At 43.7% G+C, this 16,319-nt stretch overlaps 1 protein-coding gene across 1 annotated transcript in view; it reads right to left on the reverse strand.

The window, feature by feature from the left end:
* LOC122809125 overlaps nt 1-16,319 on the reverse strand; it is a 3,089,885-nt gene that overhangs the window by 486,075 nt on the left and 2,587,491 nt on the right. Inside the window, exon 16 of the mRNA XM_044080384.1 lies at nt 7,967-8,080. Coding sequence (XP_043936319.1) covers nt 7,967-8,080 — 114 coding nt within the window. The remainder of the gene's footprint in view (nt 1-7,966; nt 8,081-16,319) is intronic.

A 16,319-nucleotide genomic window follows, 5' to 3' on the forward strand; every position in this document is an offset into this window, starting at 1 on the left:
ATGAGGCAGTCGTCCAGGTATGGATATATTTGAATTCCTTTTTGTCTGCAAAATGCAATTACTGGTGCCAGGCACTTTGTAAAGACCCTGGGCTCGGTAGATAAGCCAAAGGGCAGTGCAGAGAATTGCTAGTGCATTGTACCAGCTTTGAATCTGAGGTATCTTCTGCAATCTTGTCTGATAGGGACATGCAGGTATGCCTCTTTGAGGTCCAAGGTAACAAGCCAAGCCTTCTTGCCCAGCATGGGAAGAAGCTGCTGTAGTGTCAACATTTTGAATTTCGGAACATCCAGGTACGTATTTAGAGTTGAAAGGTCCAGTATGGGTCTCCAGGCTTTGTCCTTTCTGGGGACAAGGAAGAGTCTTGAGTAAAATCCTTGTCCTTGTTCCTGCTGTGGTACTTTTTGAATAGCTCTCATGTCCATGAGGGCTGAAATTTGTTTTTGAGCCTCTGTCCATTGATTTTGTGGCAGGTTTGGCATTCCTTTTGGCCTTGGTAAAGTGTGAAAGTGGAACCTGTAACCTTGAGACAATATTCAGAACCCATTTGTCTTGGGTGATTGTTTGCTAATTTTGAGAAAAAGTGCTACTTTTCCCCCTAAGGGGGCTGCCAAAAGGGAAGTGCTTGGCATACAAAGAGGGAAGTCATTGGGACTGTTTCCTGTAAGGTTGAGACGTCCTCACCTCCTTTTGGGGTTGAGGTACCCCACTGTCGTTGTTTGTAAGAGCCTTGGGGTTGAGATCTGCCTCTCAGGCGTCTGTATCTGCCTCTCTGTGGCCTGTCTGACACTGGAAAGGACCAATTCTTTGTAGGCCAATTTCTGCTAAATCGAGGTGGCTGTACCTGTAAGAAACCTTTGACTGTTTGCATAGATTTAGCTTTATCCTCCATTTTCTTTAACACCTCTTCTCCTTAACACCAAACAAGGTATCATGCTGTAACGGAGCATCCAATAATTTTGCCTTAACATGATCAGGTAAACTCTGTTCTTTTAACCAAGCATGTCTTCAAATCACAGAACCTGTAACTGCGACTCCACAAGAGGCCTCTAAAGAATCAAAACCACAATGCAGAGTATGTTTTCCCACCTGTTCAACTGCATGCAATAAATCCTGCATTTCTTTATAGTCAGGAGCTTCTGAGCTGGCAAGCATTTTCTGTTTTAACTGTGCCATTAAACATTGTTGGTACTTAAGTATGTGAAACTGGCAATTTAAAGCTCTTACTGCTAAAGTTGCAGAAGTGTAAACTTTCTTCCCCCATCTATCCAATGCTCTAGAATCTCTGTCAGAGGGGACTGGATTTTTTGCAATGGAAGCCTTAACCCCTTAGGGACCCTGGGAAATGGTTTCTGGGTCAGCAGAAGGGTTTTTATAAAGAAACTTGTGAGTGTCAGGAACTCTATCATACCTATCTGGCTTGGCTGGTGCAGGGGGCAAAGAATCAGGAGATAAGCTGGATTCAGAGAACACATCATCCACAATATCTAACACAGGCAGAATAGCCAGGGGCCTTTGCTGAGGCAATAAAAGGAAGTCCCTGAGCCTTTTCTTGGATTCTGAATAATCCTAACTTTCCCAATGGAAATGCTCCCTCATGGTATGTAAAGTTTCCTCAAAAGAGTAATCCTCAGGAGGAGAGGCTGAAGGGATAGATTCTTCAGCATCAGAGTCCTCATAGGGGGGTAGAGAGTATCCCTGGTCTGAAGAGGAATCAGAGGAAATGGAAACCTGATCAGAGGAATCAGTCTGTATCGTGCCTAGGCCTTTTCTCAGGAGGGGGATGGGAACCCCTGATTAGAGTAATGAGGTCTTCGGCCATTTTGAGCATCTGTTTTTTAGGCATGGAGGACTGTCCAGGAGAATGCTGTACTTGCTTCTTAGTCTTTAATGGTGTTTTTGTCTTGGCTGTTGCTTTAATGGTAAGTTGTGAAGGTCTGAAAACACCCTCAGAAGCCGATGCCTGCTCAGCGACTCCAGACCTATCTGAGGGATTAGTTTCCGTAGGCCCAATACCTTGAGTTTCCAGAGGCCTAGTTGTCTCCACGTGGGAGTCGGAGATGGCCTGTGGCTCTGAGGTAGCGGGTGTCAGGGGCTGCGAAAGCGCCTCACTGAGAACCGGCGAATGGGCGGCTGGCCTTGAAGAGGCTTTGTCGTCGGTTTTGGACCTCGGATGCCTGTCTTTATCCTTGTTTTTGCGTTTTTTAAGAACTGCTGTCGTTGGTTGTTCCGACGGCATTGTATAATTGAACCTTCGGCCAAAGTAGTACAAAGCAAAATCAAAACGTCATTTTATAGTGCATTTGTTAAATCTAGCACAAAACCGACAACTAGTGACATCGTGATCAGGGCCTAGGCATGGAATATAGTAAGAGTGGAAGTCCTTATGAGGTATTTGCTTCCCACAAGAAATACAATTAACTTCTTCTGACATCGGTCTGAGGCAAGAAAAAAGTTTCCCCAACAGGGTACTTAGCTTTATTGAAGACTTCAGATCTGAAATTCGACTTCGAAAATCTCAGGAGTCGGCCGACTGGCACTTGCGAACTGCTTTTGCTTCGGGCACTGTGCGGCAAGAAAGACTGAAGAAAATGGCGTTGGACGCATCTTATATACCCCTGGTGCACTGACGTCAGGGAAGAAGCGACAGCAACCGACGCCGGGCCAAGACTTTGGAACTCTGGCCGACTGCGGGACCGCCTGACGGCAGGATAACCCAAGTGTAATGACTGCAGCAGTGTAACACGATGAACATCTAAAACTTCCAGGTTTTGACAATGTTGAGTCCAGACACTTTTTAGGTACCATTGAAGTTTCCTCATATAGAATTAACAATATGCAGGATGTCATGAAGCTCAAAGCCTGCAGAATTTTTCTTGCAGATAACTGGGTCTTTGTTGCCAACATTTTGAAGTAAGAAGTTAGTTGTCTTTGTTTGTCTGGTGTGAGATAATCCATCTTGGCAGTTGTATTTAAACTTGCACCCAGGAATATTATCTCTTGAGAGGGTACTAGTTTTGATTTATTTTCGTTTACTGTGTACCCTAGGCAAATTAATAATCTTTTTACGAACGCCAGATGCTTTAGTAGAGTGTCCTTGTTCTCTGCTTGTATAAGGCAGTCGTCCAAGTAGGGATAAATTTGAATTCCTCTTTGTCTGCAAAATGCAATTACTGGTGCCAGGCATTTTGTGAAGACCCTGGGCGCAGTAGATAAGCCAAAGGGCAATGCAGAGAATTGGTATTGCATTGAGCCAGTTATGAATCTGAGGTATCTTCTGCAAGATTGTCTGATTGGTATATGCAGGTATGCCTCTTTTAAGTCCAAAGTTACAAGCCAAGCCTTCTTGCCCAACATGGGCAGAAGCTGCTGCAGAGTTAACATTTTGAATTTTGAAACGTCCAGAAACGTGTTTAGAACAGACAGGTCCAGTACTGGTCTCCAGGTTTTGTCCTTTCTGGGGACTAAGAAAAGTCTCGAGTAAAATCCTTGTCCCTGCTCTTGCTGTGGTACTTGCTGAATGGCCTCTCATTTGCATAAGGCTCAAAACCTGTTTTTGTGCCTCTGCCCAATGATTGTGTGGCAGGTTTGGCATACCTTTTGTCTTTGACAGGGTGTGAAAGTGGAACCTGTATCCCTGGGACACTATATTCAACACCTATTTGTCCTGGGTGATCATGTGCCAATTTTGAGAGAAAAGTGCTAGTTTTCCCCCTAAGGGGGCTGCAAGAAGATAAGTGCTTGGTGCTGGCACAGGCAAGTCATTGGGACTGTTTCCTGTATGGCTGTGCTTTGTCTTCTACAGTTTTGGAAGTAGAAGAACCCCACTGTTTTGGCCTGTATGAGCCCTGGGGCTGGGATCTGCCTCTGGGACATCTGTATCTGCCTCTGTGTCCTGTCCGACACTGGAAAGGACCAATTCTTTGTAGGCCAGTTCCTGCTAAATTTTGGTGGCTGCACCTGTAAGAAATCCTTTACTGTTTGCATAGATTTCGCTTTGTCCTCCATTTTCTTCAAAACCTCCACTGCGTTAACACCAAATAAAGCATCATGCTGTAATGGAGCATCTAATAATTTTGCTTTAACATGATCAGGCAGATTTTGTTGCTTTAACCAAGCGTGCCTCCTAATGACAGAACACGTAACTGCGGCCCTGCAGGAGGCCTCCAGAGAGTCAAAACCACATTGCAATGTATGCTTTCCCACTTGTTCAGTTGCATGCAATAAATCCTGTATTTCCTTATTTTCTGTACAATCAGAATTAGTCAACATTTTCTGTTTTAACAGTGACATTAAGTATTGCTGATATTTAATCATATGAAATTGACAATTTAAAGTCCTCACAGCCAAAGTAGCAGAAGTGTAAACCTTTTTTCCCCGTCTGTCTAGTGCCCTTGCATCCCTGTCAGAAGGGACAGGGATTTTAGCAGTAGCGGCCTTAACCCTCTTGGGACCCTGAGAAATAGTTTCTGGGTCAGCAGAAGGGTTTTTATAAAGAAATTTATGAGAATCAGGAACCCTGTAATATCTGTCTGGCTTAACAGGAGCTGGAGGTAAGGAATCTGGAGAAAAGCCGGACTCTTGAGAAAACATCATCTACAATGTCTAGCACAGGGGGAATAGCAAGAGGCATGTGCTGAGGAAGTAAAAGAAAATCTCTGAGCCTTTTCTTTGATTCTGAGTAATCTTGGCTCTCCCAGTGGAAGTGTTCCCTCATGGTATGCAGGGTTTCCCCAAAAGAAAAATCCTCAGGAGGAGAGGCTGAAGGAATGGATTCTTCAGCATCAGAATCCTCATAGGGAGGAAGAGAGTATTCCTGTACAGAAGAGGAATCAGAGGAAATGGAAACCTGATCTGAAGAGTCATAGTCGGTCTCTTGCCTAGGCCTTTTGTTAGGAGGGGGATGGGAACCCTGATCAAGGTAATAAGGTCTTCGGCCATTTTCAGCATCTGTTTTTAGGCATGGAAGTTTGTTCTGAAGAATGCTGTACTTGTTTCTTTGTCTTTAAAGCTGCTGTAGTCTTTGCTTCTGAAGCTGAAGTAGGCTTTACATATAACTGCATAGGTCTGAAAACACCCTCAGAAGCCGATGCCTGCTCAGCAGCTCCGGACCCATCTGAGGGAAAGATTTCCGAGTGTCCAATACCTTGAGTATCTAGAGGCCTAGCTGGCTCCACGTGAGAGTCATCAGCGGCCTGTGGCTCTGAGGTAGCGGGTGTCAGGGGCTGCGAAAGCGCCTCACTGAGAACCGGCAACTGGCTTAGCGAAAGCCTCATCGGTTTTGGATCTCGGATGCCTGTCCTTCTCTTTTTCCTTGCGTTTAGAAACTCCGGTCATTGGTTGTTCCGACGGCATTATGTAATTGAATTTTCGGCCAAAGTAATGATAAGCAAAATCAAAGCGACGTTTAATAGTGCGTTTATTGAATCTAGCACAAAAACAACAGCTAGCAACGTTATGATCAGGGCCTAGGCAAGGAATACAGTAAGAGTGATAATCCTTATGAGGTATTTGTTCCCACAAGAAATACAATTATTAACTTTTTCTGACATAGGTCTGGAGCAAGAAAAAAGTTTCCCCAACAGGGTAGTTAGCTTTAATGAAGACTTCGGATCTGAAATTCGTCTGTGAAAATCTCAGGAGTCGGCCGACCGGCACTTGCGACTGCTTTTGCTTTGGGCACCGTGCGGCAAGAAAGATTGAAGAAAATGGCGTCAGCTGCATCTTTTATACCCCTGGCGCACTGACGTCAGGGAAGAGGCAACAGCAACTGACGCCGGACCTGGACTTTGGAATTCTGGCCGACCGCGGGTCGTCTGCCAGCAGGATAACCCTAGAGTAATGACTGCAACAGTGAAACACGATGAACATCAAGTCAGTCAGAAGATAAGTTGTCACTCTAGTTTTCACAAGACGTACATACACTTAAGACTTCCCTATACAGTTCCCCAAATATCACAACAGTAAATGCACAAGTATACTTGTTGATGACGTTTCCCACGAATGTTGCCAGTCTCATAACACAAGAGAAAATGCTGAAGAAAATTAAAAAAAATACTCAAAATTTCACCAAAAGAAGTGAACAGTTGACTCATAGTAGAGATCTACAATATAAGTAAGGGAAAAAGTGCAGAGTGCCTACTATTCCAGATTTTGATGCATACTGATGACAGAATTCCTACATTACAGCAAAAAACTAAGAGGAACTACTTTCCTCTGTCTACCCAGCATAACTACAGCATTCCTTGAATGAAGAGGAGACCAATCTGTGCAGGGGCTGTTTAAAGCTCTGGGTTTCAGGCCAAACAGCAGACACCTGCCAGTGGTACTTTTCTATTTATTATGAATGCTACACGGCAGAAGGAAATGCATGAAAGACACAAGGGAATATTGCACTCCCTTAGGCCTTCAGTGAAGGTTTTTCTGCAAATCACAGCCATCACTGCAGGCTATCAATGTAGGGTGGGAGGGGGAAGGAATCAAATTTAAAGCCCACTTTACTTCCACAGTTATGACTACAGACGAGAGAAATTAAAGAAATATAAGTTATGAAAAAGACAACTAAAGCGAAAACTGAAAAGCACTATGGAATTACTAAATGCAGTAGTTTGCAGATAAATAACATGAAATATGGGATGCTGTACTACGGAAACAAACCCGCATTTAAGAAGTAATGAAAAGAAATAAAACCTTTAAGAAAGCTGAGAAAAGTAGAAACGTGAGGAAATGAGGGTGTACATTTTCATAATAGAAATTGGTTTGAAAAATTAATTTTTCAGCATCAATTTCTTATGTAGCTTCTTACAGTCAGAAGGAATAACAAAATGACTCTGCTACCTTCACTCGACTGAGACACACACATTAAGGGAAGGGACCAGGTCCAAAGGAGCTTGCCAGACACAACCCTGGGAAAACACTCCCCAGCCACTCCCAGATAAGACATCAGTCCTATGACCCATACCTTTCCTGCCCTACGGGGTTCATGGAAACTCATCTAATTCAGGATCAAAGTAGGGCCCATCCACTGTTGGGGCAAAAGGCCTCCACCCTATCCATTCTCTGTTAAGGGTTCAACAATATTGTCCCATATTACAGGAAAGAATCAGGTGGTAGAGAGTAAGCCATTCTGCAAGCCAGGTGGGACACTCCCCAACTCCCATGGTGACAGGATGAGCTTGACTGCAGAAACTTACAGAGGGAGCATAAGAACTACTGTACATAATGTCCACTGGTAAGAGGTTCAATGTTCGCAGTGAATCTCAAGACCCATTGCTATGGGCAGTACATCTGCCCTCCTGTAGATGCTGCCAATGTGGCAAGCTAAAGCTGCTTCTTTCCTCAAGGTTAGGTGTGCTGCTGTCTGCCACTCACTCCTATCTTCTTTGCCTTGTCCCTCAAAGTTCCCATACCACTAGATGATTACAGCCCCATCTGTGGCATAGTCAGAGCTTTATCCTACTGCATCTACTGGGCTAGGTAGTTTGCGTACATGGTTTTGACCTCACACTGAAATATTTCCACAACTTAAGGCAGTTAATTCACAATAAAAATTAAGTTTTCAGATAAGCATTAACTGATCAATACTGCTAAAAGTGCTATCAGAAGAGCCATACGAGACCTTCGTTTAACATGCAGTCAAGGTGACAGCCCAGTTGAAATGTGGTCAAGATGCATAGCTTAAGGGATGCTGCTCAGAATTCTTTTTTTTTTTTTTTTTTTTTGGAAAATATCAACAATTAAGGCACAAACAGGCCACTGGGTTAAGATCTAAATGCACAACTGTGGCTACAGCTTTTAACTTGTTATAAATATAACACACCACAATAAGTAAAATAATAAAAATGCCACAATAAGAAAGGCGCTAAGACAGTATTAAAATTTTGGACTGATTTCCTCCTCTCCATTTTCTTATTGTGACATTTTTTTTTTAGTTTTTAAGTTGTTTGCTGCATTTCCAATTACTTACTTCAGAAGGGAGGCACTGCTGTGCACTGATCATCATTTCCACTGACTCCCGCTTTACTTGCCGCTGTTCTGTATGAGTGCTATAAAACTGACGAATTGGTTCCACGTGGTTATCCTGCAAAAAGACAAAAAAAAAAATCTTTGAAATGGTAATTTAACATAATGCAAAGCACTAGTCATAGCAAAACAAGTTTGGAAAAGTATTGTTGGACGTCTAATCACAAATATGATTGACTTTTCTCGTGGAAAAAGTGGCACCTTTAACACTTGTTTTCAGTATTATACAGCTTCATAGTATTTTTCAAAGAAAAAAAGCCAAGCTTTCTAAAAGATGCTAAGAATAACAGCTACACGTACCTGATGAAGCCACAAGGGATGTTTTCCCATCAGGGAAAACAATCTTTTGAAAGACTACTACCTTTTTTCTGTCACAACGTCTCTTAGTACCTGAAGATATCAAAAATCTGAACAAAGACTCTTTTAAAGTGAATATATGCAGCAAAATAAAAATCTGGAGATCTAATTAGACTGAAATTTGCATACCTAACAGAATAGCTTCATATTTCCAGTATGATTGCAGGATATCACTCAGAAACACAAGTGTAAAAAAAAAAAAAAAAAACAGTGTGATGAAATTATGCAAAAAACATGCAGAACAGCCATGCTTTGCTCAGATAAGCATGGACACTTTCTCCTAAATGAAATCATAACCATATGAGACTGAACAGTGGCACTTGAGTCTTTACAGAGTTAGTGTAGTCCTCCAACAATCTTCCTTATTCCCCTAACATTATCAGGTAGCTGCCTTTTTTAAATGTAGTAACTTTTTAAACAAGTGAGGTAATTTACCAATGCTAGAAGATTAATTACTGAATAGAAAGTACAGTTGCGTACACTAACCATAAATGTAGATGTTCGAGTGTATTCACTGTTGCAGTCATTACATTTGGGTTATCTGCTTGCAGTAGCCCTCAGTCAGCCTCATTAACAAAGACTTGGGTCCTGCGTCGGTTGCTGTCCCTTCTTCCATGACGTCAGGTCGTCAGGGGTATAAAACATGCAGCAGACGCCATTACATCAGTTTTTTCTTGCCTCAGATGTCAGGTGCCCCCCTAATGGGAAGCAATTAAACCTACAAATACAAGGATATACCTCCAACAAAAAAGCAAATACACCAAAAAGCTTTGAGAGCATAGTAATTCAGAGTAGAGCTATAGCAAAAAGAAGAAAGGGGGCTGGAGGGAGGGTAACCAGGACTGCAACAGTGAATACACTCTAACATCTACATTTATGTTAAGTGTACCCAACTGCACTATGTTCTTCGTGTTTCACGGTTGCAGTCATCATATTTGGGTAGATTCCCAAGGAGGAGGAATTTAAATAGTATTAGGTCCAGCTATAAGGCCCTGCAAGACTGCAGTGGCAAAACCAGCTGTGGATTTAGAGAAAATTGGCAAATGATAATGCTTGGTGAAAGTATGAACAGAACTCCAGGTAGCAGCTTCTACGATGTCCCTAGTAGGGACTCCCCTGAGAAAGGCTGTAGAGGTAGATGCAGCCCTGGTTGAATGGGGTCTGACGCCCTGTGGGATAGGTTTTCCATGGTGCTTATATTAGAAATGAATGCAGTGGCCTATCCATTTTGAAATGGTTTGTTTTGAAATAGCTTTCCCCTCTGTCCCTGCAGCAAATGTCACCAGCAGTTGTTCAGATTTCCTTTGAGGTTTAGTCCTGTCCAAGTAGAATCTAAGCTGTCTTTGCACATCTAAAGAGTGGAGTATCCGTTCCCCTTTGTTCTGTGGGTTAGGAAAGAAAATAGGCAAATGAATGTCCTGAATAAGAGCCACACTGGATACCACCTTGGGCATGAAGGAGGGATTGGTTCTGAGGGACACCCTGTACGCATGAAAGATGATGAAAGGTTCCACTGCCATAAGGGCCTGTAATTCAGATACCCTTCTTGCAGACGTGATTGCTAAAAGGAAAGCGGTTTTCCAGGAAAGAAATTTTAAATCTGCAGTAGCAGCTGGCTCGAAAGGAGGATGAGTGAGTTTCTCAAAGACAAAATTAAGATCCCAGGCTGGAGTTGGAGCTCTCCAGGGTGGCATTACATTTTTGGCCCCTCTGAGGAACTGCTTGAGCAGTGGGTGAGAGAAGAGGGGAGGCTCTCTGCTATAATGGCTGAGGCATGAATTTTGCTGGAGGAAAAAGACAAGCCCTTACGAAGCATCTCAGTCAAGTATTGTAGAATCTGAGGTAAATTGCATTCCTTGAGATTGGTTCCAGGCACAGAATCTTTTCCATTTTGCCGTATAAGATTTTCTAGTACTAGGCCTCCTTGCCTCTAAAATGATATCCATCACCGATTTACTAAGGGATGGTGAAGGAGAGATTAGGTAATTAGCCAGGCTGCTAGGTTCAGGGTTTGCAGCTGAGGATGCAGAATCTGGTTCTCCTGCTAAGACAACAGGGAAGGAATCTGAGGCAGGTGCCATGGACCCAGGCATGACACACTGCGCAAGAGTGGGTACCAGTGTTGGCGAGGCCAGTCTGGTACAATTAAAATCGTCCTTGGCTTGTCCTGTTTGATCTTTACTAGTACTTTGGAGAGCACAGGCAGAGGAGGAAAGGCAACAATTGATAGTTTTTTCCAGCTGAAGGAAAGAGCATCCACTTTCCAAGCTAGCTTGTGGGGAATCCTTGTGCAACATTTGTCCAGTTGATGGTTCTGCGGGGAGGCAAACAGGTCTATATATCTGGGCTCCCCCATTTGCTTGCCAACATGTTGAAAATCCTTGGTTTCAGTTTACACTCGTTTGGGTCCATGAGGTTTCTGCTTAGACTGTCTGCCAGTGTATTTAGTTTTCCTGGCAGGAATTGAGCTTGTAGATTCACTTGGTAGCTCAAGGCTCTGTTCCACAATGCCATGGCTAGTTTGCAGAGAGGGTAAGAATGTGTACCCCCCCACTTGTCTATGTACCACATGACAGCGGTGTTGTCCGTCTTTACCATTAGTTGTCCTGGAAGAATGTGGTCCTTGAAGGCTGTCAAGAGCATTCTGTACAGCTAACATTTCCTTTTGATTTATGTGCAGGTGCATTTGACTTAGGTTCCATTTCCCTAAATGCACCTCTCTGCCAGATGAGCCCCTCCCCCATGCATAGTCGGATGCGTCTGTTGTTAGGATTTGGGCAGCAGGGAGTAATGTGAATGGTAGTCCACGGTTTTGGCGGCAGGCCTCTGCCTGCCCACCAAAGGAACTCTAGCCGTAGGCAAGGTATGATAGGAATCCTTGTTTCTAGATCTTGTGAATGGTAACACCATAGGCTTTTGAGATACCACTGTAGTTTCCTCTTATGCTTCCTTGCATATGGAATTAGAAGAATGCAGGAGGCCATGAACCTCAAGGCATGCAGTATTTGCCTTGCAGATAAGCTGGGTTTTTGTGGCCACTTGTTTCAAGTAAGTTGTGAAATGAATCTGTTTCTCTGCATGAGGAAAGCCATTTGGGAAGTTGTATTCAAGCTTGCTCCCAGGAATATAATTTGTTGGCAGGGTACCAGGTGGAATTTCTTTTCGTTTATGGTGAACCCCAGTCAGTACTCTCTGAACAAAGGCCAATGATTCAAAGGAATGTCCTTACTTTCTGCCTGAATTAGACAATCGTCCAGGTATGGGTATATTTGAATATTTCTTTGCCTGCAATAAGCAATGACTGAAACAAGGCACTTTGTGAATACGCTGGGTGCAGTAGATAAGCCAAAGGGCAGTGCAGAGAAAGTACAGTTTTGTACCTACCATAAATGTAGATGTTCGAGTGTTCACCCTGCTGCAGTCATCACACTTGGGTTATCCTGCCATCAGGCTGTCCCGCAGTCGGCCTGAATTCCAAAGTCTTGGTCCGGCGTCGGTTGCTGTCGCTTCTTCCCTGACGTCAGTGCACCAGGGGTATATAAGAGGCATCCAACGCCATTTTCTTCAGTTTTTCATATATATATATATATATATATATATATATATATATATATAAACAATACCTTCAGGCACAAGCAAATACACCACAGAGGTTGTATAGGATAGAGTGGCATAGATAAGTTCAGCTAGTTCAGAGGGGATGGAGGGAGGGTAACCTGGACTGCAGCAGGGTGAACACTCGAACATCTACATTTATGGTAGGTACAAAACTGTACTATGTTCATCGTGTTACCCTGCTGCAGTCATCACACTTGGGTTGAATCCCAAAGCTAAGGATGGGTGGTGGAGTTAAACTGGGTTAAAAGAAGCTAGAAGGCCCTGCAAAACCGCAGTGGCAAAACCAGCTCTAGTCTTAGAATATAGGGGTAAGTGATAGTGTTTGGTGAAGATGTGCACTGAACTCCAAGTTGCAGCTTCCAGAATATCCTTGGTTGGCACTCCCCTGAGAAAGGCTGCTGATGTAGCTGTAGCCCTGGTGGAGTGGGACCTAATGTTAGCAGGTACCGGTTTCCCATGATGCGTGTAGCAGAAACGTATGCAATGCCCTATCCATTTAGAAATGGTCTGTTTTGAGATAGCTTTTCCTTGTGATCCTGCAGCACAGGCTACAAAGAGCTGTTCAGATTTTCTGAAAGCCTTAGTTTTATCCAAGTAGTAACGTAATTGCCTGTGAATGTCCAAAGAGTGCAGGAGTCTTTCTCCTTTGTTCTGGGGATTTGGGAAAAAGGTGGGCAAATGAATGGTTTGGTTTAGGGCCACACTGGATACCACCTTTGGCATAAAGGTAGGGTTAGTTCGTAGAGAGACTCTGTCTTGATGAAAAATGAGGAAAGGCTCCACTGCCATTAGTGCCTGTAGCTCTGAGACTCTTCTAGCTGAGATTATTGCTAGCAGCAGGGCAGTTTTCCATGAAAGGAATTTTAAATCAGCTGAAAACCCTGGTTCAAAGGGTGGCAGTGTAAGCTTTTCCAGAACAAAGTTGAGATCCCAAGTAGGTGTTGGTTCTCTCCTGGGCGGTCGTATGTTCTTAGCCCCTCTGAGGTACTGTATTAGGAGTGGATGTGAGAATAAAGGAGGATCCGTGTTGTAATGAGATGAAATTGCTGAGGCGTGGATCTTAATAGATGAAAAGGAAAGTCCTTTGTGCAACATCTCAGTTAAGTATTGTAGAATCTGAGGAATGTTTGGATCAAGGGGATTTTGGCCTTTAGCCTGGTTCCAGGCGCTAAATCTTTTCCATTTGTCTGAATAGGTTTTTCTGGTGCTGGGCCTCCTGGCCTCCAGAATGACATCCATAACAGCTTTGGATAGAGGAGTTGGCTGGTTGTTTAGGTAATTTGCCATGCAGCCAGGTTTAAAGTCTTGAGCTGGCTGTGTAGAATCTGATTGTCTCGCTGGGTGAGCAGGTGAGGAATTTGTGGTAAAATCCATGGTGGGCAGTGGGCCATGTTCCTTAGAATTGGATACCAATGCTGGTGTGGCCTGTCTGGTGCAATGAGTATCATTTGTGGCCTCTCTAATCTGACTTTCAGCAGTACCTTTGCTAGAAGAGGCAGTAGAGGAAAGGCATACACTGTTAATGTTTTCCAACTGAATGAGAGGGCATCCACTTTCCAGGCTTGTGGGTGGAATGTCCTTGTGAAAAATTTTTGAAGTTGGTAGTTTCGGGGGCTGGCAAACAGATCTATGTGTGGCCGTCCACATTTTTGAGCTATCATTGCAAATACTTGTGGATCTAATTTCCACTCGTTTGGATCCATGATGTTTCTGCTTAGGTCGTCTGCCAACGTGTTTTTCTTTCCTGGCAGGAATTGTGCTTGTAATTGAACCTGGTAAGACAGTAAAGTGTTCCACAAGGTCATTGCTTACCTGCATAGAGGGTAGGAATGTGTGCCCCCTTGCTTGTTTATGTACCACATTACTGTGGTGTTGTCTGTCTTTATTATTAGTTGTCCTGGGTGTAAGAGGTCCTTGAAAGCTGTTAGGGCATTCTGTACTGCTAGCAATTCTTTTTGATTGATATGCAGATGCCTTTGATCTGTAGTCCATTTGCCCTGAATGCACTGTCCTGCTATGTGTGCTCCCCAGGCATAGTCCAATGCATCTGTTGTCATAGTTTCCCTGGCTGTGGGTAAGGTGAAAGGCTGACCCTTGTTGAGGTGACATGCCTATGCACATCACAGAAACTCCTGTTGAAGGCAGGGAATGAGTGGTATCATTGTTCCCAAGCTGTGGCTGTGCTGAGTCCATACGCTTTTCAAGTACCATTGTAATTTCCTCATATGCAGTTTTGCAAATGGTATTAGTAGTATGCAAGATGCCATGAATCCCAAGGCCTGCAGAATTTTTCTTGCAGGGAGTTGGGTCTTTGTTGCCATTATTTTGAAATATTGAGTCAGCTGTTGTTGCTTGTCTGGCGTGAGATAAGCCATCTGGGCCGTTGTATTCAAGCTGGCACCCAGGAATATTATGTTTTGTGAAGGCACTAGTTTTGATTTCTTTTCGTTTACTGTGTACCCTAGGCAACTTAGAAAGTGTTTGACAAATGCCAGATGCTTTAAAAGAATGTCCTTGCTTTCTGCTTGAATAAGACAGTCATCCAGGTATGGGTTTATTTGAATTCCTCTTTGTCTGCAGTATGCAATCACTGGTGCCGGGCATTTTGTTAAGACCCTGGGCGCAGTAGATAAGCCAAAGGGCAGTGCAGAGAACTGATAGTGTGTTGAACCTGCAATGAAGCGGTGGTATCTTCTGCAATTTTGTCTGATAGGGACATGCAGGTATGCCTCCTTGAGGTCCAACGTTACTAGCCAAGCATTCTTGCCCAGCATGGGAAGAAGCTGCTGTAGTGCTAGCATCTTGAATTTTGGTACCTGCAGATAGGTGTTCAGAATTGAAAGATCCAGAATGGGTCTCCATGCTTTGTCTTTTCTTGAGACTAGAAATAGTCTTGAGTAAAATCCTTGTTCTTGCTCCTGTGTAGGTACCTGTTGTATGGCTCTCATGTCCATGAGAGCTGTAATTTGTTTTTGTGCCTCTGCCCATTGATTTGGTGGCAGGTTTGGCATTCCTTTTTTCCTTGGCAAGTTATGAAAGTGGATTCTGTATCCTTGTGAGACAATGTTTAGGACCCATTTGTCTCTTGTGATGATGTGCCAGTTGTCTGCAAAAAATGCTAATTTTCCTCCCAAGGGGGCTTGCCAGGAGACATTTGCTTGGTAGTTTGAGGATTGAGTCATTATGTTTGTCTTCTGCTAGCTTGGGGCCTGTCTTCTCCTCCTTTCTGGGTAGCAGTACCCCATTGGCGAGGTTTGTAAGGGCCTTGTGACTGACCTCTGCCCCTTGGGCGTCTGTATTTGCCCCTCTGTGATCTGTCAGAACCTAGAAAGGACCAGTTTTTTGTTGGCCAATTTCTGCTGAAACGAGGGGGCTGTACATGTAAAAAATCCTTGACCGTCTGCATAGACTTTGCCTTATCCTCCATTTTCTTTAAGACCTCTTCTGCTTTGACACCAAATAATACATCCTGCTATAAAGGTGCATCCAATGATTTTGCTTTAACATGATCAGGCAGGGTTTGTTCTTTTAACCAAGCATGTCTACGTATGACAGACCCTGTAACAGCTGCTCTACAGGAAGCTTCCAATGAATCAAACCCACATTGTTAAGTACGTCTGCCTACCTGTTCAGCTGCATGCAACAGATCCTGCATTTCCTTGAATTCAGACTGCTCTTTATGTGTGCTCATTTTTTGCTTTAACTGAGACATTAGGAATTGCTGATATTTCAGCATGTGAAACTGACAATTTAATGCTCTCATAGCCAGAGTTGCTGAGGTGTATATTTTCTTTCCCCATCTATCTAGGGCTATGGAATCCCTTTCAGAGAGCACAGGATTTTTAGCCATAGAAGCTTTAGCCCCCTTGGGACCCTGGGAAATTGTTTCTGGGTCAGCCACAGGGCTTTTATAAAGGAATTTGTGTGAGTCAGGCACTCTGTAGTATCTGTCTGGTTTGGCTGGAGCAGGAGGTAGAGTGTCTGGATTTAGACTGGACTCCAAGTAAACATCATCCACAATATCTAAAACTGGAGGGATAGCAAGTGGTCTGTGCTGGGGTAGTAAAAGGAACTCTCGGAGCCTTTTCTTAGAATCAGAGTAGTCCTGGCCTTACCATGAGGGAACATTTCCACTGGGATGTAAAGTTTCCCCAAATGAGTAGTCTTCAGGGGGAGATGCTGAGGGGATAGATTCTTCAGCATCAGAGTCTTCATAAGGGGGAAAAGTGTAATCCTGTTCCTCAGAAGAATCTGAGGAAATTGAAACCTGGTCAGAGGAAGCATAATCCTCCTCTTGCCTTGGTCTTTTATCTGGGGGGGGG

Source organism: Protopterus annectens, chromosome 8.part0 (genome assembly GCF_019279795.1).
Source record: "Protopterus annectens isolate FY-2018-M chromosome 8.part0, PAN1.0, whole genome shotgun sequence".
Taxonomy (NCBI): Eukaryota; Metazoa; Chordata; order Ceratodontiformes; family Protopteridae; genus Protopterus; species Protopterus annectens.